The 26,589-nt window shown below is 53.6% G+C and overlaps 1 protein-coding gene across 2 annotated transcripts in view; it reads right to left on the minus strand.

Moving 5' to 3' along the window:
* LOC116954089 (nuclear factor of activated T-cells, cytoplasmic 3-like) overlaps positions 1-26,589 on the minus strand; it is a 148,431-nt gene that overhangs the window by 34,669 nt on the left and 87,173 nt on the right. For both annotated transcript variants that reach the window (XM_032974516.2, XM_032974515.2), the window contains exons 9-13: positions 21,325-21,497; positions 20,603-20,743; positions 11,349-11,404; positions 9,058-9,217; positions 6,062-6,904 (exon numbers count right to left, since the gene is read on the minus strand). In XM_032974516.2, the coding sequence (XP_032830407.2) occupies positions 6,062-6,904; positions 9,058-9,217; positions 11,349-11,404; positions 20,603-20,743; positions 21,325-21,497 (1,373 nt within the window). The remainder of the gene's footprint in view (positions 1-6,061; positions 6,905-9,057; positions 9,218-11,348; positions 11,405-20,602; positions 20,744-21,324; positions 21,498-26,589) is intronic.

Here is a 26,589-nt window from a genome sequence, read left to right on the forward strand (position 1 = left end):
CGTGGCTGGCACGGGCCCTGTTTTGAGCATGTATGCTGAACTTCTTTCGCACCGTACGTAGCCAACGGTGCTAATCGTCCAATTTCCCTGCCCGGGATCCTCTGGCCATTGGCGCCGGTTGCGGTTGCACCCCTTGCATACCCGACGGCTATGCCACGAGACGCGAGTAAGAAGCCGCAAAGACCTCGACGCGGTCGTTCGTACGAGCACCGGCGTGCTGGGTTTCATCAGGCACGCAGGTTGCGGGTGCCCTGCGTTCACGAGGAATCGCGGCGCTCGATGACTCGCCGCGTCGCAGGGCTGGCGACCGCGTGTGCGGCAATGGGCGGCTAATCGGGCACCGCTCGCCGCTTCAAAAGCCACGGGCGGGTTTCCCCTTGGCTTTGGGCGCGTGCGAGGCGACATCGCGGAGCGCGGACAGCGGCACAGCCGCCCGGCCCACAATGCACCGCCACCCCGTGCCGAGTAGCGCGTACAGTTTCACGAAATGTTGCCCCGTCATCCGACGGCGCAGCCGCACCCGAGCGATTTCTGACCGCGTTGCGGAGTGAACTTTGGGCAGAAATAGGTCGGCCGCGCGTACAGCGCGAAAACAGCAAACACGCGCGCACCCTGAATGCGCGCAGAGCGAGGCAAGTTCTGCGTACAGAACGAGAGAGAGAGCAAAGATTGGAGAGTGGGGACACAGAGTAAACAAGACAGCCGGAGATAGCTGGCAGAGATGCGCAGGCTGGGCGCATGCCTAATGGTGACTAATGGGGGTCAGTGCGTTGTCGTAGGCTCCGCTGTGATTAGCGCAACGATCCGGTCTGCGCTTCCCCGTGTCCAGACCCGATGTTCCCTGCACAGGTGACTCGGTAATTGATCGTCCCGCGAGCAGGTCACATTAAATCCATCGGCCAGACCGCTCACAGCGAGTGTGCGCGCACTTCCAGACAAGCGACGCGTTTCACTTTCCCATTTCGGAGGAAAGTTTAAATATATAATTATGTACGTATAAATAAATCCACCACCCGCCCCCCCACTCCCGCCGAGATGTTTACGGACCTTAATCTGCTTCGGTGGAAAAAACACCGCGAGCGCTGGAAAGCAAAACGAGGTCGCGCCTCAAAAAGCGAAGCTACTTTCAATAGCTCCTCAGCCCAACGACGAATGGCCTTGACGAATATCTTTCGGTGGATTCTTTGGGTCTCCATGTAAAAGCGCGGCTCCAACCGACCCCTGCGTGGAAACCAGCCTGGCCATCGCACTCAACGCCCACTTTCACTGATCCCGTTGAGCACTCCTCTACCATACCGTGAACACTTCTAGAGGGCACAGGCGCAGCCCTACAATCGCTTGCTCACGCGACTGTTGGCAGAAGGGGCCTCCAACGAGACGGAGCTCTGGACAGGCTCCTTCTCCAGACCGGTATTTGGCCTACTCTTCCACGCCGGCCAAACATCTTGAAAGAAGTGGCTGCAACTCGCCCCTTTTACCCCACCACACAAGGCGCCACTCCGGCAGTCCAGCATCGCAACCACGACACCACGCCAGCAGCCTCGTGAGTACTCCCGTCTGTCCGTACAAATGTAGTTCACACACACACACACACACGTCCCCGTAGAGCGAGACTGCACCTCGCTGCGTGTGAAGCGAATCACACAGTGGGCGGATTTAATTCTAGATTTGAAGTTTTCGTGACTGCAAGGATCCATACTCTTTGGTTCTTTCGGTAAAGTCACGTAGGTAAAGAAAATAAATAAGGCTGTCCCACCTGATGACGGACGCCTTGTGTTGTCAGAAACGTCGTGATTTAATTTATTTTCTTTACCTACGTGACTTTACCGAAAGAACCAAAGAGGGCGGATGGAATATTTGTGTGTGTGTTTTTTTTAATTGGCTGGGTTTGTTTCTCTACTGTATACCTGGCCACCTTTGCAGCTGCCAAGAAAAATCAAAAACCTCTACCCACACACAAAGACCCCCCGTGTAGCCTTAACAGACTGTTGGGGCAAGTGCTGTTAGCGAGCACCTATGAAGGCTGGCACGGCACATGAGGGGGTGGGTGGCCAGCACCACGCCCGGCCGCCTTTGTCTCCCTTAGTGGCGATGTTTACACATCGCACCAGGTACCCATTTGAGGCTGGGTCGACCTAGGGGAGGCCCTGGACCGGTTCAGATAATCGTCACTGGGTGTTGGCCGTGAGCGGGAATCTACCCACACACGCGCACACACACACACACGAGCACACACACACATGCGTGCACGCCCACACGACCGCATGGTCTCCTGGCCCTCCCCTGCCCGTTTCCCTTCGCACCAAATTCACCTCTCCTCTGCTCGCTCGTACATCTGCCAACAGCAGCAGCGGCCAAAAGTTTAAATGCCGCCCCGCCCCGTGCTTCCCCCGCCGAAAAAAAACATCCCCGCTTTCCGCCCAATCCCGCTTCTTTCACCGCCAGGCCACGGTGCTCCAACGATGGAACGATGAAGACGAAGGTTTTCATAAGTCAGCCGAATGCGTGACCGGGGATTCGTCGTCTCGGCCAGGGATTTTTCGAGTCGCCGGTAGACCACAGTAACGTAACGTAAACGGTCATTCAAGGAAACGATTAGCGCCTCCGACTGGCACGGTTGGCTACGTACGGCGCGAAAGACGTTCAAACGTACGTACACACGTACAAACGCAAAATCATGCCGATAGCATCCCGAACGCGCACTGCTGTCTAGTCACGCTGTGTTCATTAAATACATTTTAAGGTGCCTCTTGAAGTGGTTCAACTCAAACTTTGTTGTTCTTGATTTTGTTTCCCGCGGGTAGAGAATTCCACGATGCGACAGGGGCGCAAGCCTTCGGAAAAGCGCGGTCGCCGCGCATCACTAAGCGGGGGTTACGCGCCACAACAATGACGATGATGAGAACACCACGAGATCGCCACGAGCAGGAGCAGCAGCAGCAGCAGACCTGAGGTGTTGTCGTCTTTCCATCGTTGGCGGCAGGCACGCGGAACTCCGAAAAAATAACGGTGGTGCCATACCATACAGGCACTTATATAGGCGGCGGCGGCGACTGTGAGCAGTCACAGCAATGGTGAGAGGAATATTGGATGGGCTGCTCACCTGGATGATCCCTGCCGAAATTAACAAATTTTTATTTTAGCAGGTGAGGCCCACACTGCTAGAACACTCTTTCAGAAGCAACCTGGCAACAAGTGATAGCTCAACAAAGTGGCTTATCGTCGTGTGGAAATGTATAAGCAGCCAAATACACGTTAATGCATGTTTATAGTTTCTAAATGTGGGGGGGGAAAACCGGAGGACCCGGAGAACCCACGACCCCCTACATACCAGGCGAGGCAAATAATATCTCGCCACCGTGGCGCCCATTGGAGCGCCGACTTCTGGCCAAATCACCCGGAGGGTTTCCGATCTCCCGACAGGTCTCAAGAGGCTGCCGAGCAGCGTCAAGCGCAGACGGTACTCGGGTGGGTGAGCAGCCACGGCACAACGGGACGCTTCCGGACACCGGCCGAGTTCTACGTTGCGACCGGCAGCAGAGGGCGACGGCGCGAAAGGAAAAAAAAATCTATCGGTGAAAGGTTCCAATGACGTCGGCTCGCCTCGCCCTCGCCAAATCCGCGCTGACCAGCGTGGCGAAGTATGGTCAAACAACCAGTGGGAACCCCCCCGCGTGCGGTGAGGACGAGGCCCTCTATCCAGCGGTGGACTGACTGTACGTTACGTGCGGCGGAAAGAAAAAGCACCGCACGCGCGCAAAAATAAATGCGAGGTTCTTACCACAGTCGAATTCGCACTCCTCCTGACGCCCCACCCGCCTCGTCATTTACAGTTGCGATTGATCTTGGCATTAGCCAAGCTAATGGGGCCCCATCATGTGGAAGCAGGGACTACACATCGTACACGGTTCCCAGAGGCAGACTTTGCAGCAGTGCGCGGATCATCGGTGACAGTACTGTGCTGATGAGTACCGATGAGTACCGATGAGGACGAAAACCGGTACACGGTTTTTCCATCGCTGCTGCTGTCAGTCGGTCATATTCGCTCAAACTGATTGTGATGGTAACCTAAGACAAGAGGACCCACAATGCCCTGCTTCAGGAACTGCTGATGTTGATTTTTTTTGCATAACGCAACAGTGCCGCGTGCTCTCTAGGCGTGTTTGCGTGTCGTTTAAAGCCCCTACCACCCACACAGCCCCACCCGACGATGACCCGAAACCAAAATGACCTCTTAACGGGGGTTGGGGGGTCTTCATCACCGCAAGAGCCGCTGCCCTTCCCCCGCTCCCACCCCCCGCTGCCCCTGCCCCAAAGGCATTGTGGGGGTGTGCACACGCTGCGCAAAGGGCACCAGGGGCCAGCCATGCGTTGCCTCTGGCCGATACCCTCGGATGACCCCTTGCACAGGAACGGCGTGGGGTGTCGGGATCAGCGACGGGGGGAAACGGGGTCACGCGTAACACACGTCTCCATTGACGGGGTCACTAACGCGGCACCGTCACGCGCGCGAGCCAGCGTCCGCAGCCCGGCGATCGAACGCGTTCGTCTTTTTTTTTTGTCGCCGTTGCTTTGCCCGTGCGGTAAAACGCCGCGGCTTGAATTTCGTCGTCGCCGGCTCCTTTAGCCTATCACCGTTAAGTGACAACGGATCCCATACAGCTCCTTACAGATATACATGATGCATATAAATATATAAAAAATTGGGATGGATTGTGCAACGCTTTCCAAAATTTGGTTTGCTGCCTTGGAAGTATTGAATGGGAAACAGGTGTTCAGGAAAAATAGGAATACATATTCGCAAACGGCGCTCTGGAATTTGGTGCTCCCGAAATGTTGGGCAACCCCTTTTTTGAGCGATTTTTTGGCCAGTTTTCAATCGCCTTAAGTGCCTGAGAGAAAAATAAAGTTACACCACAGGTTGGCTCGTATTCGAACATCGATACGAGATTTGCAGTCGCGCACCAAACACCCCCCCCCCTCCCTCCCCCATTGGCCCTGGAGGGATGACGGTGTCAGCTGATCCTGTGTCCACCAGGAATTGAACCCGGGACATCAACATCACGGGTCTTGTGCTCTGCCACAGCGCCACATGGCAATACTGATGCAAACTTAATGAAAATTATAGTCCGCCGTTACGTATTGGCCCAAGGAAGCGAAGTATGTGCGTTGAACTTCTTTCGCGCTGTACGTAGCCAACCGCACTAATCGGTGAGGGATTAAAATCGCATTAAAGCGAGACTGTTCAAACAATACAAATGAGAAGCGATACAAATGAGATCGTAAAAACAAGCCAAAATGTAGAATCTTCTGTATAGCATTGCAACCCTCAGTAGTGACAATGCACCCAACGGTGGGTGGGAACGGAGGGATTGAGGAATTGAAATGGTACCTGCTCCTACTGCATGTGCAATTGACTTCAATGCGCTCCAATGGGAGTGGTCCCTGGGTGGCAGTGCGTGGGCATGAACGCGAGGCTGAGAAGCACTTGAACGGGAGGATGGTCTTAGTGTTGAGTAACGTTCGTGAAAGGACATCAAGACCCGGGTTTGTCCGATGTCCTGTCTGCATGAACACACTCGCTCTCTCGCATGCTTCTCTCCCCCCCCCCCCACCTTGCAGCTCTGCGTCTCTGTTACTCTGTCTCTGTCCGCACAGGGACAGCTGCCACTGGGGGTCACACTTGGCTAGGCTGGAGCAAGGCCACTGCAATTTCTCGCTGCTCTCGCCACTGCTGGCGGATGGATGCTCCTCCGCTAACGGGAGTTCTAACGAGCGTCCCTCGAACGGTATCTTTGCCCACTCTTCCACACTGGCCGGCGGGACATCTCGGAAGAGGAACGAGCGCCCACACTTTACCCCAACCATACGCGGACCATGTGTCCATCAGGTCCACGCTCCCACGTGTGGCGGGCACGTTTTTTGCGTGTAAATAGTTTGTTGTCCTTCCCCCGCATCGCCCATCAGCACGGTTGGCTACGTACTGTGCGTACACGCGCACACACACACACACGTGCGACCGTCCCCCCGCGCGCGTTTGCGGTCGAGAGCCTCTCCTCACCCTCCTCCAACGTGAAGTGCTGCCGGTTGCCCTGCGTGGGAAAGCGGCCCCTGTCCGTGCCCTCCGCCGGCTCCTGCTTGATGCCGCCCGAGGCGCAGCCCGAGTAGGCCCCGCGTGGCGGCGGCGGCGGTGCCGACGCGTAGTGCTGATGCTGCTGGTGCTGCTGGTGCTGCTGCTGCTGCTGCTGCATCCCTACGTGCACCCCCAGCTGCTCGTAGGCCATGTGCAAGCCGTGCCCCTCCACGTCGCCGCCCTCCTCTATGAAGGCGAAGGTCTCGAACGGCAGCTGAGCGTGGCCTGTCGAGTGAAAGCCCTGGTATGCCAGCGCTCCGTAGTGGTTGTTATTCTGCTGGGATCCCTGCAGCTGGTGCTGTTGCTGCTGCTGCTGCTGGTGATGATCGTGATGGCTCTGATGGGGGTGATTGTGTTGGTGATGCACCGTGCCGTGGTGGTGATCCTCTTGCTGGTGGTGGTGGTGGTGATGCTGCTGCTGGTGGTGGTGGTGATGGTGGTGAGGGTGATGGTGGTGGTGGTGTAGGTGCTGCATCTCGGCATTCTGGAACACGGCCTGCCCGAGGTGATCGAGCCCCTGGAAGCGTTGGTCCATGGGCATGTCCACCCCATTGGGTGGCATGGGGTGCAGGGCCTGGTACGCCTGAGCCTCGCCAGGATGGGCGCTCATGCCCGCGCACTCCGGCGGCACCAGGTGGAGCAGCAGCGGCCCGGTTGGCGGAACCTCAACCGAGAGGTCGGCCGGCTCGGGGGCGCCCGGCGTCGTCGCCGTCGTCGGCGTCGTCCCCATGAAGTCGTCGCTCGGCTCGCTCTTTATCGGCAGCATGGGCACTGCCGGCACACAAAGACAAAGGGCCCCAACCCCCACCCACGCATAGAAGCCTTTAATAGTCCAACATCAGCCCCCACCACCGTCATAAGAATGTGGAATTTCCACCAGTCGCTCTACACAGCTGTAAATAAACGGGAGATGAGCACCAACGCCTCAATGCTCCATTGGGCGTAAAAATGCAAAATCGCTCCGACTTTTTTTTTAGTTTTACTACTTTGTTGAACGAAAAAAGTTTTCAAATATTCCGAGTAACCCAGGCCGCCCGTGGAAAAAAAAGGGGGTGAGGGGGGGGGGGAACGTATGGCGTGTCTCAACGGGCCTGAACATCAACTCCCGGTTAAGTAGAGGACACAACCACCACCACCCACCACCACCGCCGCTGCTCCGCCGCAGCCACGCGTTGCTCTGTGACCCGGCACTAATGGGGAGCAAGCGTGAAAATGCTGCTGGAACAGACCCTGCCTGTTGCCCCGACAAACAGCCACCACCTCCCCACTCACCCTCGCCCCCGAATCAGTGGCACTAATTGTCACCTGATGCCACTGGGCTTTTGCTCGTAATGGCCTCCCCGCTCACCCCCACCCCCCCCCCGCCCCCCCTTCTGGATACGCCTCCGTCACAGTCGCAAATTGGCAGGGCTTTGCGTCAAACCCAACCAGGCCCTCTGGTTCTCTGCTCGATTCGTTTTGCCGAGCGGAGTGCCCGCGCGGCTGTGGGTGGCTTTTTAGACCGTGGGCCATCACCACGCCGGCGAACACGACGGGGGGGTGAGGGGCCGCGGATGTTACGAGTGGCCAGGAATCTGATCTGACCCCCCCCCACCCCCGATTCCCGGGGTTCATCACGCGGCAGTGCCTAAGCAATCAAAATAAATGTTAAATGTCGCGCTACGTACGGCGCTCCACGCACGACGGCAAAATTGACCGCTGCACACCGTGCGGTGCGCTGGTCAGGTAAGAAGTGTGCTCGACTCTCAAGCGGAAGAGTTGCTGCAACGTTCAAAAACCCGGTCGGGGTCAAGTTTGGGGGGTTTGGGGGGGTCGACTCGGCTCGTCGTTCCTCTAAGGTCAACGGGACCGTTCTTTCGTTTGTTTGGGGGGGAAACTCAACAGCGGTTTTGCCCTGTGCTTGGTTGGACTCGCCGACATCGAAGGGAAGTAGAACCTCCAGCGCCACTTTGACGACAAACAGAAACCTCGAACTAAGTGTGTCCTTAAAATACCGGAGTGCCTCGCGGCCTATATATGTTTTCTCGACCCAAACAATTCCGTTATAACGGGGTACACGGAATATTCGCGCACACTGTTTTGAGGACACACTTGACCGGGGCATGTGCGCGCGCGTGCACAGCTGGTGCACCGGTCGGTCAATCCACGGCACCTGCTGGGTCTGTCCGGTGACCTCCTGCCAGCGAGCCTTCGACACTTCGCGTGGGCCTCAAAGCGCAACCTAGCCTGGCACAGGCACCGCGGCGACGTCACCGCCACTTAGTGGCCAACGGCAGTTGTTGTTGGTAGCGTGGTGGTTTAGCGCACTGCTATAAAAGTGTTGTCGCCCCGAGTTTGATTCCCACTCATCGCCGACATCGGTGACGAATATCTGAACCGGTCCTTGGCCTCTTTCTAGGTCGACTCAGCATTAAGTGAGTACCTGCTCCAGTGTGTAGACATCAGCCTGGGGAGACAATGACAGCCAGGCGCGGCACACTGGACGTACCACCACCCCATCACACTTTTTTGCCGGCCCCTTCCATAGGTTGCTCGCTAACAGCGCTTGCCCCATCACTTCAACAATAACAGAGGTTTTTTTTTTTTATGGGTTAGATCGCGTAAATATAATAGTGTCGTTAAGCCCGCCACCGCCCGACACAGGCAAATAGTGAGGTTTGTCACGTACACGAAAAAATGCCAATCAGTTACACGTTCAGCACACCCATGTCCCGAAGAGTAAACCCAGAACATTTGCCCCATCAGTCTCTGTATGGCTGCAAAGGGAACTTTGCGCGCGTGCGAGCGCGTGCATGCTTGCGTGTGCGTGCATGCTTGCGAGCGCGTGCATGCTTGCGAGCGCGTGCATGCTTGCGAGCGCGTGCATGCTTGCGAGCGCGTGCATGCTTGAGTGTGCGTGCTTGCGTGCGCGTGCGTGCTCTCACGGTCTCGCAGTGCGGGCGAGAGGCCTCCGTTGGCGGGCAGGTAGATGAAGCGCTGCGGCTGACTGCGTTTGCGCTTGCCGTTGCACACGTGGAACTGCACCTGCACCTGGTGGCTGATGCTCTTGTTCTGGTACGGAGGAACCTCGACCACCAGGTTCGTCTGGTGGGGGGGAGGAGGGGGCACGGGAAGTGGGGGGGGGGGGGTGTGAAACGCGAAGCGCATGCGAATAGCGAATGCCAGGATCATACGTTAGGTTTTATAACCCATATACTCGAAGCTAAAGGTGCAGCCTTGCAATTGCTTGCTCATGGCAGTGGTGGTGCAAGAGCCTCCAACTAGGGAGAGCTGTAAGAGAGGGGTACTTTGGTCTACTCTTTCACGCTGTCAGATGCCTTGGAAGAGGTGGGAGTAGCCACACTTTGCCACACCACACCCATGGCTAGACTGCAAGCAAGCCACTGTAATGGTTGAGATGGGATGCGATGCAAGGCGCTTTGAGTTGCCGAGGTATTTAAGTACAAGGTGCAGCCCCTGCAATTTCCCACTCACGACACTGCTGGCAGATGCTCCTCCACTAACGAGAGCTCTTAGGGGGCCTCCCTCGAGGGGATCTGGCGAGAATTCTCGCAAGACGTCGGAGTATGCACACTTTATCCCACCATACGCGGAACTATCTGCAATGTAACAATTTATATTGATCTAAACGCAATAGTCCACAAAAAATGTATTACCCAATAAAACAAAAGAAACAATGTGAAAATAGAACATGTGAGATTTGAAAGGATCTCCGTTAACATGCAATCATCATGATTTTATTTTTTTAAATGCCTGCTTGGAAAAATGCTTGAATATAAAAAAAACTAAACTATTTCAACTATTTTTATTCTACCAGGTAAGGCCCACTAAGCTATATAGCTCTGTTTCTTAAGCGACCTGGCCATCACAAATGATAGCTCATTCAAAAGTGGCTTAGTCGCACGGAAATTTACAGCAGGCAAATACTCCAAAGTGCGTGTTTCTAAACGTGGAGGGGACAACCCGGGAGGAATAGAGACGACGCAAACTCCAAGTATACGGTTGTCAGGGTCGGGATCGAACCCACAACCTCCTGTATACCAGGCGAGGTGGTTAACATCTCGCTCACTGTGGACCCCCACAATAACGACAATATGCAAAAAGCACGCACGTAAATGACGCGCACACCGCAGCAATGCTGCGCAAAATTCACCAAAGGCAACAAAATTCCACCGGCAAGATTCACGTCAACAAGAGCAAGTTCCCCTCTCTGAATCACACAACGTAGTTCCGTTTCAGGAACGGAGCAAAAAAACTACCGAGACATAAATATGCATTCACTCCACGCACACAACACGTCTGTGTTTTACCAAGGCACGTTAAATTTAGAAAGAAAGAGAAGCTCTTTCTGCTCGTGAATGTCTGTCTATTACCACGGTCGAAAAACCGCAGACTTATACGGCGTGCGAGACTTCCTTTTTTGTGTTCTAAAAAAGACGTTTATTTTTGATGACTTTAAGAGCAGGGGTGGGCAAATTTTTTTGACTCGTGGGCCACAATGGGTTCTAAAATTTGACAGAGGGGCCGGGCCAGAAACAGATGGATGGAGTGTTTGTGTGAACTAATATAAATGACGTGTAAAAATCATTACATGAAAGGATTTGGCCTTTTAACAGGTAGCAAAGCATTTATTTGCAAGGCAATTTAACAAATGGCACGAACATGAACAGTACAAAAACTTGTCGCAACGTGACTGATCAAACATCGTGAAAACATCTGAGGCCTGCGCCCAAACCAATTACCACACTCCCGGTCAAAGTGCGCCATCTAATGGGGAAATGGGGGCATTACAGGAGAAAGGTCACATTTAATTTAATATAATAATAGTTCGGCGGGCCGGATTAAAAAGCCCAACGGGCCGTATACGGCCCGGGGGCCGTACTTTGCCCATGTCTGCTTTAAAGACACGCCGCCATGAAGTTATTACAACTGCCGCTCAAAAATAAAAAAACACACACTGATGAAACTTTGCGAACGCACGGCCCTTTTTGTCAATCCGCTGCCGGATGACGGCCTCCCCACGCCGTGAGCCACGGTGGTTAATCGATCGTACTTCATCACGCTGGTTAAGCGGTGGTTGGTGAAGGACTAGGCCAAATCCTCGCTCAACGCGAGGCGGTGCTCACACACCGGGAACGCGTTTTCGCTGCAACGCGGTTCTCCTTCCATTCGGGAACACTTTTGAGGTCGCGGAGTCGCGAGAGGTCAATCTCACCGGTTCACTCTTGTCCTTGTCCACTTTCGCCTCCACCTCCCACAGGTTCCTCCCATCTGTTGGGGGGGGGGACGCGAGACGAGCCGTCGTTAATAACTCTTCCGCTTGAACCGCGCTCGCGTACAGCAGGCCACCCCCCGCTCCCAAAGACCCAAAAAAGTAAAGCGCCCGGCAACAACGCAACAGCAGCAGCAGCGCTGTTATCAAAGGTGCGTTAAGATGAGTTCACATATGGGTAGCAAACGATTAACACGCGAACCCTCTCTGCCCTTTTGGAACATTTTGGAACCAAGTGACTTCCTTCAAATGTTTCGTTCAGCCATGGCGAATTATGATAACAAATAAAAAAAAACACTTCTTGTCAATCCCATCGTCTTTACAGTTCGTCAAGCATTTTAATACTTTCCAACCAAATGTTGAAAGCGCGATAGCATGAGACCTAAATTTTGATTTAAAGCTTTCGTGACTGCAGTAATTCATATTCTTAGTTTTTTCGGTAAAGTCACGTTGAAGAGAAACAACAAAATAACAATATATATTGTTAATATATATTGTTAACAATATATATTGTTATTTTGTTGTTTCTCTTCAACGTGACTTTACCGAAAAAACTAAGAATAGCATGAGACCTGTCCGTGTCTGTGTGCACGGCAACTAACGGGCGCTCCGATAAAGACAAATGCATGCTGGAGTCGCGGGAGAGGATCCATGGCGAGGGACGCGGGGTTTTCCTCCCATTTTGCTTTGGCGGAAAACCAGTGGAGAGAGAAGCGAGGTGGGATTGTTAATGTGGAGCTGCACTCAACATCGACAGGGACCGGGGCGGGGCGGGGGGGGCAGCCCCTGAAGCGGAATGGGCCCAGCGAACCCGACCGCTCGTATCAGAATGACAACCAAATCAATTTGACAAAAACATATATTTGTTTAAAAAAAATCAACAAATGGCAATGTGATGCCAGTGAGGGGGGAGGCCCCGGGGGGGGGGGGGGGCGGTGCAACTCAAGTAATGTGCTCCAGTTGTGTGACTCGCATAAATGTGGAATTTGTATTGTGTCTATACAGGTTTTTATTATATATGTATGTTTATTTATATATTATATAAAATGTGGGGGTGGGTGGTGGAGTAGTGGTCTATACAGAGCGCTATCGTCCACGGCACTCCGTTCTTGGCCACGTTGTTTACGGCCGAGTCAAATCCGAACGAGCGCCGGATGTCCATACGCAGGTGTGGGTGGCGTTGGTGCTGGCTGCACCGCCTATTCGGAGCGCTCCACTCGCACCACAACAGGTGCTCACGCTCAGCACTTCTACCGACAGCACGTGAGGATGAACTCGGCGGAGGCCTCTGATTTTGCACGAGGTTCTGTGAGCATACGCACACACGTGTGTTTGTGTGTGTTTGTGTGCGCTCGCGCGTGCTCAGAACTCATAAGAGCAACTCATCAGGGCGTACGTCTGCGCAAACACGCACGCTGTGAGCCAGCGCGGCCACATACGAGCACACAAACCTCCCCCACCCACCCACCACACCCTCCCCGCTTTGACCTTTCCACAAAAAGTGTTACCACGGGGACAAACCAAAATATATTTTGAAACAAAAAAGAAATCTGTATTTCTTTCTTCTGTTTTTACACACGAGTCTCTGTGTTCCGGCAGAGAAACCCCTGGAATCCCCCCCCTCCACCCCCCACCCACCCCACCCCCTCTCCCAGCCCCCACGTCTCCTCCCGAGCGCCGGCCGATAAATTCTCCACGAGCGCTCGGCTGGAATCTCCCCTAAGGCGAGGCGAGCCACTGGTTGAATGGGCCAGTTGTGTGGCGCATTTCTCCTCTGCAATGGGGCGCATTTTCAAGTCGCCGCGCGAACCTTGGCGGCCGCTGCACTTACCGCTCGGGACGGGTTCCACACAAACACACACACAAACACACACACACACAAACACACACACAAACACACACACAAACACACACACAAACACACACACAAACACACAAACACACACACAAACACACAAACACACAAACACACACACAAACACACACACAAACACACACACAAACACACACACAAACACACACACAAACACACACACACAAACACACACACACAAACAAACACACACAAACAAACACACACACAAACACACACACAAACACACACAAACACACACACAAACACACACACACAAACACACACAAACAAACACACACAAACACACACACACGCAAACACACACAAACACGCAAACACACACACAAACACGCAAACACACACAAACACACACACAAACCCAAACATTTAACATTTCCCGCTTTTCTAAGGAAAATGCCAAGACCGTCGTTTTGACTTGTCAGCTCACCTCTTTTCCACTGCCCATTCTCGTCCTCTTCCCTCCCATCTCCTCGCCACTCCACTCCTTCCCATCCCTATCCTTTCGTGATCCCTACATATCCCTCTATCGCGGTCACGCATTCCTCATCTCAATCCGCTTAACAATCGCACTACTCTTAAACCTCCTGTCGTTCTTCCCTCAAAAAGCCTCACCTCTTTCTCCACTGCCCATAGACTCAACACTATCCCATAGACTCACATTACCCCATAGACTCAACACTGCCCCATAGACTCACATTACCCCATAGACTCACATTACCCCATAGACTCAACACTGCCCCATAGACTCACATTACCTCATAGACTCACATTACCCCATAGACTCAACACTGCCCCATAGACTCAACACTGCCCCATAGACTCAACACTGCCCCATACTCACACTACCCCATACACTCAACACTGCCTCATAGACTCACACTACCCCATAGACTCAACACTGCCCCATAGACTCAACACTGCCCATAGATCCAAAACTGCCCATACTCACACTACCCCATACACTCAACACTGTCCCATAGACTCACACTACCCCATACACTCAACACTGCCCCATAGACTCACACTACTCCATAGACTCAACACTGCCCCATAGACTCAACACTGCCCATAGATCCAAAACTGCCCCTGTACATGAAGCAGTCCCCTTCCTTAACCTCCTTCTCTCTCGAAGCCTCACCTCCTCTTCTCTCCCCTCGCCCCTCCACCTCTTCCCATCCCTCCCCTGCAGCCCTGCCGTGACCCCTGTGTGTGCCCTCTTGTCACGGTCACTCATCCCTCGGGCCTTGCCCTGCCCTTGTCATCTAAACCACTCGGTTTCTGTCACCGCATTTAAACCCTGTTATAGAGGCGCCTTGAGCTAAAGACGCTGCATAAATACCAACAAACAAAAAGATAAGATACCCGGGAAATTAACTCCCGATTCCATCCGCTGCTGGACTCCTACCCGCAACGCGTCTCCCCTCGATGCGCTCGGGAACGAACGGCATCCTCGCTCCATCTCCACTGCGGCCGTCCCCTTCTGGGGTGCACGGCCCTCACGCCGACCAACGCAGCCGCGTCCCCAAGATGCGCTGGCACAGGAACAACGGCGCCGCGTACGATAGAACCTACACTTTCCATAGGAACGTGGAGTTTACACCGCCGGCGGGGGGGGGGGGGGAGGGGGGGCAACAACACGACTTTGACCTTCGCTTAAAAAATGCAACGGCAGCGTTGGCTTTATTGAGGTGGCCTGCGGAGCGTAAATAACTTACAGCCGTGCGGACCATCAATGTGTCAACTAAAGCCGCTCGAGGCATCGGATAAAAAAAAAAATCAATCCATGAATTCATAAATTCATGGATTTTTTTTGAGGCGAGTTTTCTGTTGCTAATGCAATGAGCCGTTTCTGACTGCCTCGTGACTGGACGTGTAAAATACAGAAGCGGCGACTTTCCGTCGCAAATAAGATCATTTTTGTTAGGAGGGGTCGTGTTGGTACTTTTCTTTGTTGTTGAAACCGCAACCACCCTCTTCAATAACGCCCGCCGAAAGTGGCGTAGTGGTCAGCGCCACTGTCCTATTCAGCCGGTGACCTGAGTTTGATCCTCGGACAAGGCTTTTGTCAGTGGCGAGATCTATCCGAAGTGACCGTGAGGTCTCCCCCCCAACCTGTACGTACGTACGTATGTGCGTTGAACTTCTTTCGCACCGTACTTCGTCGCCGACCGTGCTTGCCGCGTTGGGCGGAGGCATGTTTGACCGTACTTCACCACGCTGGTGAGCACAGGTCGGTGAAAGGGGTGCGCACAGGAGCAGTTCAGACATCGCTCAACACCGACGTTAGCCGTGACCAGGAATCGAACTCAGGAGAACCAGCTTCATATGTCGCAGTGCACTAACCACTGCAACCACTATCATCACCATCATCATCATCAGCTCCCTGAGCTCAGTGTTCTTCACAAACTTTCAAAAGGGGGTGCGCGAACCAGCAAGGTGAAGTATGGTCAAACAGCCTCTACGACCCACACGTCAAAGGGGAAGGCCATTCCTGCAGCAGAGGATTGACACATGGCGGTAAGTGACTTACAGACAAATGTGTAAGAAGCCATGATATATATATATATTTTTCTTTCAGTTGTAAGGCAACGTTGATGACACAGGAGTGTCAGGTTGTGTTTTGTTTTTATAACTTTCCCTTGCGCTTTTTCCGATGCGAGTGGGCGATACCGTACGGCCTCACGGGTTCACGCCGGGGTGCCCTGCTCACGCCACTGCTGTCGGAAACGCCCCCCCTCGCCCCCCCCATGCTCTAGAGAGCTCCCTCCAAGAGGATATCTAGGTGCTAAAAACTTCCGCTTCGGAATAGGCGCATTGGAAAGGCAGGTGGGGATACCCACACTTTTCTCCACCGCTAGCGATCTGCCAACCGACTTACAACGTAACCACTGACACGCAGCGCAAGGATTTAAGAAACTTGAGATGTCCAAGCGAGGCGCCCACCTCTGGATTGCGAGAGAACCATATCGGTCCAACGTGAGGACAGCGTTAATGACCAAAGCGACACTTTTTTTTACACAAAAATCCTCGTTGAACTAAGTGGCTGTCGAGGGAAAACCAGCGACGCTCCGCGGTTTTCGGCGGCTAACGTCAGGGTCGGCAGGGCGAGCCCGTGATGATTGTTGACAAAAACACATCGCGCAAAAACCCCGCACGCCCTTCCCGCCAACTCCACACAGACACACGCACAAAGTCAAAGGTCCCCCCGTAAAGGACTAACAGACTGTTACTGGGGGCAAGTGCTGCTGTTAGCGAGCAGCACCTATGAAGGCCGGCACGGCACACGAGGGGGTGGGTGGCCAGCACCAAGCCCGGCCACCTTTGTCTCACGAGTGGCGATGTTTACACATCGCAACCAGGTGCTTATTTGAGGCTGAGTTGACCTAGCGGAGGCCCAGGACTCGTCGCTGATGTCGACCGCGAGCGGGGATCGAACTCTCGCCGACGGGGTCGTAGCGCAAGCGCGCTAACCGCATAGACACACGTACGCACACACGGACGCGTACGCACACGCGTGCACACGTACACACGCGGACGCACGTGCGCGCACGTACACACGCGCAACAGACGCACTGGAAATCGCACGCCCACACCGGCGCGTTCGGCGGCAACGGCAGACGCCGCCGGCTGCGGCCGGCCGTCTTGGCAGAGGAAGGGCGCCCCCCCCCCCCCGCCGCCCCTCTTTTCCAACGATGACACACCGCGCTGTGGAATGCACCACATGTCCAACGCGTTGAACCGAGTTCTGTGTCTGCCGGTTCCCCCGGAATCCTGGCAGCCCCACCGCCGTTTTTCCAACCGGCCGTCCGTCTCACTTAAGCGAGCGTGACAGCTCCGGTCAGGGCACGGGCCCGCAAAGGTGTGGCCTCTGTAACGCCAACCGACAAGAGCCATCGGTGCTTTGGATCGTGTGTGCCCCCCCACCCCCCCCAATCAGAAGAAATAAAATAAAAACAACCCTGGCGCGGGCACATGGGGGCGGGTGCAGGCTGCCCGCGTGCGCGGCGCGTTGTGAAGATATAATCTCCTAACGAAACAAACGTCAATGGCCAAGAGCTCACTGCAAGCTGCAACGATCGTGCAAAACAATTACGTAACGTTTAACAGCTGCAATTACTCCATTGTCGTAAAATTAATTTAAAGAATTCTGACAAGAGGGGAGGGGGGGGGAGGGCAAGGATTGAACGATACGGAAGCCGAGAACAAAGCTGTTTAAAGTAATCATACAGCACGCAAAATAGCGCTTAAACCTGCCGACTTCACGGTGACAAATACCGGTGATTTGGCGGCTGCTACGTCACACAAGGGCCGTGTTTGAATTTTATACGACGCGAGTAAATTACGCCTTCTCAGGCGGACATTGTCGTGGCGATGCCTCTGGTCTCATTCAGCATCACTTATAAGCGTTATATATATGTGTACTAGCTTTACTACCCGGCTTCGCCCGGGAGTTGGATTCTTCTCTTGGATTAACAGACCGCCTACGCGGAGGGTTGGGGGGAAGGGAGATGCGTGACGTCAGCAGGCACACTGCGTGTGACGTCACTGGTGTGACGTCAGCAGGCACACTGCGTGATGCTGCCGCATCACAAATGTGACGTCACCACTCACTTGCCGTGCAATATATTATATCCATTATTGCGCCCCCATTTCCTCCCCGCCAAAATTCAAAAGTCGATTTTTATACTTTTTTGCATTGTGTACAGTCTGGAAGCTACCCACATGCCAAATTTCAAGTTTGTTGCATGTCGGGAAGTATGCTAAACGTTTCGAACAGACACACACATTCACAAATTCCCCCTTAATATATATAAATACCTGCACTCTGCAGCTAATTTAAAGCAATATTCTTGCACTGAGATGTTAAGGTGTGATCATTCATCGTCCACCCGTATTATTACTGAAATTGACACCGGTGAAGAATTGCTCCCCATGCTTGGCGCTCTGGTACGCGAGAACAGCCCGGTTTCGTGGGACGATGCCATGCCTGCCAAGGGGGGAGGCTGGGGGGGGGGGGGGTAAGAACAACAAGTAGGTTGCTGGCCTACCCCGTGTGCGAAGTTTCTTCCAGGTGCGCCCGGGATTTGGTACCGTACGCGAAAATTACTCGACAGCGGAACTGGCCCGCCGACGCTAGAAGCAGGCGGCCCTCGTCAAGAGACCGAGAGGCTCCGTCAGGAGTTTTCCTGGGCAGGTAAGTGAAACGACGGGCGTCAAAAAACAACCCACTACCCTGTGGCTAAAACACGACTTTGTGGAGGTGTCTGGGAGGCTCAACGGGCTCGATTGGAGCACCGAGCTGGTGGGCAAAAGAATGTAAGTAATTATGATTTTTTTTTTATTTTTGTAATCAGCGATGCTAAGGCGCAATAGCCAAAGGGCCCAAGGCCCAAAACTGTCGAGCGGTTGGCAACGGACGGCGCTGTCGTTTCACGCGTAGGCCCACGCGACCGACATTATGGTTCAAAATTTCTTGTTTCCTTTTGGGGTTAGCTCGTTGTAAGGGGGCTCTCTCCCTGGTCGTCCGGCCAAGCAACTGCCATGAAGGCTCAAGGTCTCTGCTTAGCTTCCGAGATATGACGTAATCGGGCGCGTTTCAGGCGATTTTGCGATAGGCCTTGCTACGAAGATAATAATAATCATGCCATTCAACGCTCCATGAAAGCACGCGTCCTCAATGCCCTTCTTCAACAGGGTATGGGCACACTTTTTTTTTTATGCACGTCGAGCACATGGCAGGAAATCAGAGGTCCAGGATGAACTGAATGCGTACCGCCGGACGATACCGCTCAGAGGCCTACATAGATGGGCTGTATACAAACCTACTTGCTGTACTGCTAATCCACTGGCCACCTTGCTGCCCGGTGGGTTTGAACGTTTTGCTAGCCTCGTCGGATCCCACTTTGGATTGAAGGCATGCGTCATCACCACACCCGGCTTAGCCTACGTATATTATATATATGCTTATTAGGCACGCATATATAACGTGGAAATACAGAAGCTTCACTCGATGGACGGGATTGGAAAGCGTCCAAAGAGGCCCGCGCGCCTCTTTGGACGCTTTTTTTCTGTAGCGGCCCAGGCTGCGGTGCGTTTGTGCGCGCCAATTCACGGGGACAGAGTTTTCCCGCGGCGCGCCGTTCGGGTCCATCGGACGCATACTTAAGCTCCGATTTTTAAAAAGGCCCACTAACTGGGCGCCCCGCTCCCCCCCCCCCCCACTCCCCCCCCCACCGCCCCTCCCCATATTGTTTGGCTTCCCTTTTGGCAGCAGCCCTGACATCTTTCCAGGCATTGTGCATCACCCAGACGGTGAGCGGAGCGAGCGCGCCAGACAACGCGGCACGGCAGGGGGGGGGGGGGGGTGGCAGAAGGCGCCGACCGTAAAAGCCAGCCCACACCGACCGGTGCGGTGAAGTACGGACAAAACAACCCCGGCATGCCCGACGTGGAGTGAAATGGCATCTCATCCATAAGCGCTGTAAATTGTCGCATGTGATTCGTCGTCGTTATCATCAGTCATGATCAATTCGCTGCTGGAGGAAGGCATCCCCAGGTCTCCACCAGCCCCCCTCAAGATCCTGCTAGGTAACAACACAGCCAGCCCCGGCACAAGAGTCGACCGCCTTGGCTCTGTCTCCTCAGTGGACCCGATACAATTACATCTGCCACTCCGCTATTATTATTTTTCGTCAGCCGCACGCACCTCATGAATCATATCAGCTGCCGCCATTATCCCTTTATGAAGTCGGCCGATGCGATTCGTAATCGATCTTTGGGTTATGCCACGTAATGATAGGCCCAAACGCGTGTAGTTAAATACCCTCTAACCACCCAGCACAGCCAAAAAACACCTGTCACGCGTGTAAGCGTTTGAACGTGCCAATTATTATTATTATTATTGTTTCAGCTCACGGGTAAGTTGAAGAAACAAATTCTGACAACCAAAAAAAATGTATCAATGAATATACAAATGTACGACACATTAATCTCGAGCCATTTGAGATACGATTAGATTGTATGTGATCATGAAAGATGGCGAGGAATTGATATTTTTGTTGCTGCTGCTGCTGCTGCTGCTGTTGTTGTTGTTGAGGGTGCGTGTGCTATCGCCTGCAGCACGCTACAACCCCGAGCACGCTACGGGGCTCAGCACGCTACGCCCCGGATCGCTTCCAAAGTCTGGAGCGCGCATCGGACTGCAGTGCCCTCCGGGCCTGGAGCACGCTCCGGCTTGGGGCGCGCTACCGGCCTCAAGCGTTCTCCGGGCCGCAGTGCGCGCGCCCCGCGCCGCTGCGACGGAGCGGCGCGTGGCACCCACCGGGCCCCTTCTCCAGGAAGACGACGCGCGACTCCGGCTGGAAGTTGTGCCCGCGCAGCACCAGCTGCTGCCCGCCGTTCGCCGTACAGCCGTCGACGCTCTGGCCCTCCACGAGCGGCAGCTCCTGGGCCGAGCGCTGGGCTGTGCGGGGGTTGGGGGCGTGGAAGGGGTGGGGTGGGGTGGGGTGGGGTGGGGGGGTGAGGACGCGAAACCACACATCGAATTTCACAATACGACGGTCGGATTAAACTTCAAACTTTAATTTTTTTGCAGCCGATAACGACGAGACCCCCTAGGTGTTTTTGGGCCGGGCCACGCGGTGGTAGTTCTTATGCCTGGCGCGGTGTGCAGTAAACGTCAGCATTTTGGGGAGACAAAGGCGGCCGGCTGTGGAGCTGGCCACATCGCCCCCTCGTGTGCCGCGTCGGCCTTCACAGGCGCCGCTCGCTAACAGCACTTGCCCCAACAGCCTGTTAAAAGGCTAGACGGCGGGAGGGGGACCTTTCGTGCGTACATGTTTCGTGTTGCAGTTGCTCCATTCCCGCGTACTACGATCAGCACGGCCGGCCGGCCACGTACGGCGGCGAAAGAACGGGGCTCAAACAATTCCCCCCGCGCCGGCCCGCACCGTCGCCGACCGTGCCCGTCGGGGGGAGGTGCGATCGCCCACGTACCGCCACGCGCGACGAGGCGGCGGGGGGGGCGGGGGGGGGTTCACTCACAGCATTCGACGGGGATGGAGGTGGCCTGCAGGGAGAGCACCTTGCCCCCGGGCTGCGGGATGTGCACGCGGAACACGAGGCGTACGCGCGTGTTCTTCCGCCCGATGTCAGTCTCGCCCTTCCGCAGCTCGATGTCCGAGTTGCGCAGCTTCAAGATCCCCGCGCAGTCGATGCTGCGACAACGCAAACGCACACCGAGGCGGACATGGGGGCGGACATGGGGGGGGGGGGGGGGGGGGGGGGCGGTGAAACCGTTTCACGTCGAATGTTCCGCCGAGCTGACCAGCAGCTGTAGATGCTTTTTTTTTAATTAAGATCACTTATTATTTGTTAATAATTTTTTGTTAAAATCTATTCATATGATTATTTTTGAGGCAGTGTACACGGGCCCGATCCACCACGTTGCGAGGCACGTGTGGTGCACACACCGTCAACGTGAACCAAACCAGCGTGAAAAGCAAAGGGGATATAGAAATAAGGGGGGGGGGGTGGGCTCACTGCCCAAACCATACCGGGGGGCGGGGGGTCCCACCGAAAGCAGAAAATGTAACTTTTTTTTATTTAAGGGGGAAGGGATGACAAGCGGAGAAAGCGGATATAAACGAAACACACATTGACATAAAGAAAAGAAAAACAGAAGAGGCGACCTAAACGACAATTTTTTTCTATCCACCCCTCCGAATCCGGCTCCCTCCCTATCTGCAGTGGTTATGCCCCTTGTCCTCGATCCCCGTCTCCCGACAGCCGAGTGTCTTCTTTGTGCGGTTAGTTTTTTGTCGTCCTTCCACCGCACCTCCGATTAGCATGGCTGGCTACGTACGGTGGTGCGAAAGAAGTTCAACGTACTCTTTGGCTCTTTCGGTAAAGTCACGGGACTTTACCGAAAGAGCCAAACAGTATGAATTCCTGCAGTCGCGAAAGCTTTAGGTCAAGATTAAAGATCAACATAGTGTACATTTATCGTCAAGGAGCATAAAACCATCACACACAAGCTCCGGTCATCCTCGCAGCAGCAGCAGCAGCTTTTCAGTGAGTCATCGAAAAAAGACGGTGGTCACCGCATCGCGCACTTTTAGATGCGCTTCTGCGGCCGTCTGGAACGCTCTTCCTTCCGATATTAGGAAGCCAGTGGAGGCTACGAACTTTTAAATCATCTACGTTAAAAACTCCACGTGGTGAGCCACTTCATTGGGCCTTACCTGGTAAAATAAAATAGTTTATAGTTTGAAATAGTTTCATAGTTCAACTCGACTCTGCACTTGGGGTGACCGAGCCCCTTGCATGCGCTGCCCAAAGAGTTTGGAAGTCCCTGCTGCTGCCACTCGTGGCTAGACAGGCGAGCTCCCTCGCCCTGTGTTTAGCTCTTCTCTACAGGGCTTCTCTCGCCTGCAGGCCTCCAACTTCCCATGCATAGACCAGTGGACTCCGCATTACCTTGAGGCATTTATATTTCCTAACTTCGTGCATGGCGCACTTAAGATCCCTGGATAAATTGTTCCTTATAAATGTTAATTAGAATTATTCACCGTATTCTTCAGACTATGAGACGCTTTGGTAAAATAAGACAAAGCACAAACCTGTGCTCCGGCGTCAACAAAGTTACACAAATGTGGCCACACAAAGAAAAAAAGATTCCTCGTACAGCCTAAAACAGACTTTTGTGGCAAGTGCTGTTACCGAGCGCCTATGAAGGCCACAGAGACACAACAACCGCCATTCGCCACTAAGTGACGGTGACATCACCACGGCGCTTGTGCCAGGCCATGTGCACATTAAGGCTATGTGAAGTGTCGAAAGACCACTGGCAGGTCACGGGACAGACCCAGGTGCCATGGGTTGACTGACTGAGACGACACAGACAAAGACAAAGATCCCCCGTATATCTTCTTGGTTCTGTTGGTAAAGTCACGTAGAATGGAAATAAAATAATAAAAATAAAACATAATAAAATAAAATTCTCACGACGTTTCGGCCACAACACAAGTAGCCTTCTTCAGGTGAAGAAACAGGACTGTCCAGCGCTTGAGTGAACACTGCCAAGCATGGACAGCGTATTTTAAGCTGTGTGGGTGGAATTATTGTTTTATTTTTATTTAAAGCTTTCGTGACTGCAGTAATTCATATTCTTAGCTCTTTCGGTAAAGTCACGTTGAAGGGAAACAATAAATTAATAAATATATAAAATATAAAAATTCTCACGACGTTTCGACCATAACACAAACGGTCGTGAGAATTTTTGTTATATATATTTTATTATTTTATTGTTTCCCTTCAACGTGACTTTACCGAAAGAGCTAAGTATATTGTTTTATTTTTATTATTTTATTTCCATTCTACGTGACTTTACCGAAAGAACCAAGAAGATGAATCCCTGCAGTCACAAAAGCTTTAAATCGAAAAATCCCCCGTATAGCCTGAACAGACTGTTGGGGACAGTGCTGTTAGCGAGCACCTATAAAGGCCGGCATGGCACACGAGGGGTTGAGTGGCCAGCACCACGCCCCGGCCGCCTTTGTCTCCCAAGAGGCGATCTTTTTACACACCGCACCAGGTACTCATTTGAGACCGAGTCTACCTAGGGGAGGCCCAGGACCAGTTCAGATAATCGCTCCTGGTATTGGCCATGAACGGGAATCGAACTCAGGATGTCAGGTTCCTAACGCAGCGCGCTCACCGTTACACTACCGCTCGCTCCACACACACACACACATGCATACACACTGACCAGATTACGAGATGCACTCCCAAAGCTTTGCTTATAATACTGAGAACAAAAGTGCGTCTTATAATCTGGAGAATACGGTACATCTATGAAAACATACAAACGCTGTAGAGGCCTACGGCTGCATGCATTGCCGACAATGCTGCCCTGGCCAATCCCTGCCTCGAGATCTTGCTCATTTGCTGTGTCTGTGACGCGTCGATGAATCCCTTTCATTGGCATCTAAAACCAAGTGGCCGCCTCCTCTGCGTGGTAGCCTTCTACTCCGCAGCTCGCCCGCCCGCCCGCCCCTCCCTGTTTGTACAGCATGCAGAGAAGCATTCATATTTAGATGCTTTACAAATCCAAACTAAGATTGTTGTGCAGACGAACAAGATGAAATCCGCACAACTGTTGACGCCAGTGGTGAGGGAACAGTGGCAGGCGAGCAGAACCCACAAAAAACCTAAAGGTCAAATAACAACGGTAATGTTGTCGAAGCTTTAATTTCAACCGCAGCCCAAGTTTTATCTGATGTCCCACTTCGTGTACTTGAATTGCACGATTTGACGCTGCCACGCTTTTACCTGAAATAAAACGTAAGCAATTTTACATATCAGGGTGGAGCGGTGGCACATGGTTAGCGCACACCGCGCTTTAAACCTGCCGATCCCAGTTTGTTTCGCCGGCCACGGCTAACATCGGTGGCGAGTGAAATCTAAACGGCTCCTGGGGCCGCCCCTGGATCAGGCCTCCCATCATGCCTTGCACGTCACGTGACTTCAACAGACTGCACGCAGCTTTGTTTCAGACCGTCTACTAAAATGAGTCAGTACTGTGGCCCGATTGTTATTCATATACATGGCGGCAGCAGCATAAAAAATCCATTTGATCATTTCTAGGAATTAAAAATACAGCATACAGTGAGTGCTGATTCAACAGTACAGTATGGTGTAACTGTGACGTGCAAAGCATGATAGGACTGTGAAAAATATCTATACATCTCAGCGGGCGCTACGTCGTAAAATAAAAAAACAAATTATCTTAGTTTAGTTGAAACTCTTGCCGTCGAGAAATCACCGTTGGAGTGGAGCATCAATGCCGCCGCTCGATTCCAGCCTGCACGCACACTTACTGTCCCGAGTGGCTTCTCATCCTTCCCAGTAAAACCGCTCGGGGAATCGCTCCGCTTCTCGTCAAGTGCGCTCCCGTTGCGCGACACGACGTCGCTCGGGAGCGAGTCAAAGAGGCTGGCGCAAGTCGCCCACCCTACAAGGCAGGCGGCACAGCAAGCGGCTTCCTGGACGAGCCAAAACGTCCGAAATTTAGAGACGGCGGCCCGATCCTCGCCCACGCGTGCGCGGGGGTCCATCCCGCCCCACCCCCCCACCCCCCCCCACAACTATTTTTTTCCTATTTTAAATTTTACCAGGTGAGGCCCCACTGAGCTATACATCTCTTTATCAAAAGCGACCTGGTTATCGAAAATGATAGCTCAAAGAAGCGGCTTATAAACCCACCCCCAACCCCTCCACCGTCCCCCGCCCCCTTTCCCCCGGGTGCACTCTGGTTTTCTCCCAAACGTGAATACACTCGCGAGTTAGAGCAGGACTTAGGAAAACTATCCACCGAGTCAGGACCAACACCCCTCCCCCCCCGCCCCCCCCCCCCTCCATGGGATGGAGCCTTCACGCCAAGCGACGATCTCCTGGGGGACGTTTCCCCCCGCTGCTCTCTCGCTCTCACGGTCAGTCAACCGGGGGCTGCGGCCTCTCTGCTCAAAGAGGTCCACTGCCCGGAATGTCGGGTCTCCAAAGTACCCAGGTGAGGACGCAAAAGGGGCGCCGCATGCCCCGGCCGCCTCTTTCTCCCCAATGGCCGATAATTTACCAGGTGTTCACTTGAGGCTGAGTCGACCTCGGCGAGGGCCAGGACCGTTTCAGATAACAATCGTCGCCTGTGTTGGTGGCTCGCAAGCGGGAATCGAACTCAGGGCCGCCGGGTTAGTAAGCACAGCGGTTCGCTAATCGCCACACCGCCGCTCTCAGCTAACCACTGCGTCACCGCTCCCCGCTAACCGCCGCTCCCCACTAACCGCCGCTCCCCGCTAACCGCCGCTCCCCGCTAACCGCCGCTCCCTACTAAGCTGTGCTGCCACTCGCCACAGCTAAAACAGTCACGTGGACACACGCACACTCGCTCGCTCGCCCACCCACCCGCGCGGGGGGGGGGGGTACGGCTGTCGCGGGGGCATCCAAACGCCGTCAAAAAATTACAATCCCAAACGGCGCCATTCACGGAACGTTCAAATAAAACGCAGATGTGAAAAACAGGTCGTCGTGTAAAGTGTAGTAAAAAAAAATGTGTTAAGAAATTATTATTTTAATCCGTACATGTGAGCATATAGTGTTAAGCCGTTACGTGTGTATATTTTCATGGGCACACAGATTTCCTTTGACTATTCAGCCAGTAAATTTGAAATGAAATGACACAATTTGGCGAGCCCGCTGCACGGGAGGGCCCAGGCGCTCTCTATTTACTTTGGTTGAAACCTGCTGGCCAAG

The sequence above is a fragment of the Petromyzon marinus genome, chromosome 54 (genome assembly GCF_048934315.1).
Source record: "Petromyzon marinus isolate PM22_M1 ecotype Great Lakes invasive population chromosome 54, UKy_Petmar_22M1.pri1.0, whole genome shotgun sequence".
Lineage (NCBI taxonomy): Eukaryota > Metazoa > Chordata > Hyperoartia > Petromyzontiformes > Petromyzontidae > Petromyzon > Petromyzon marinus.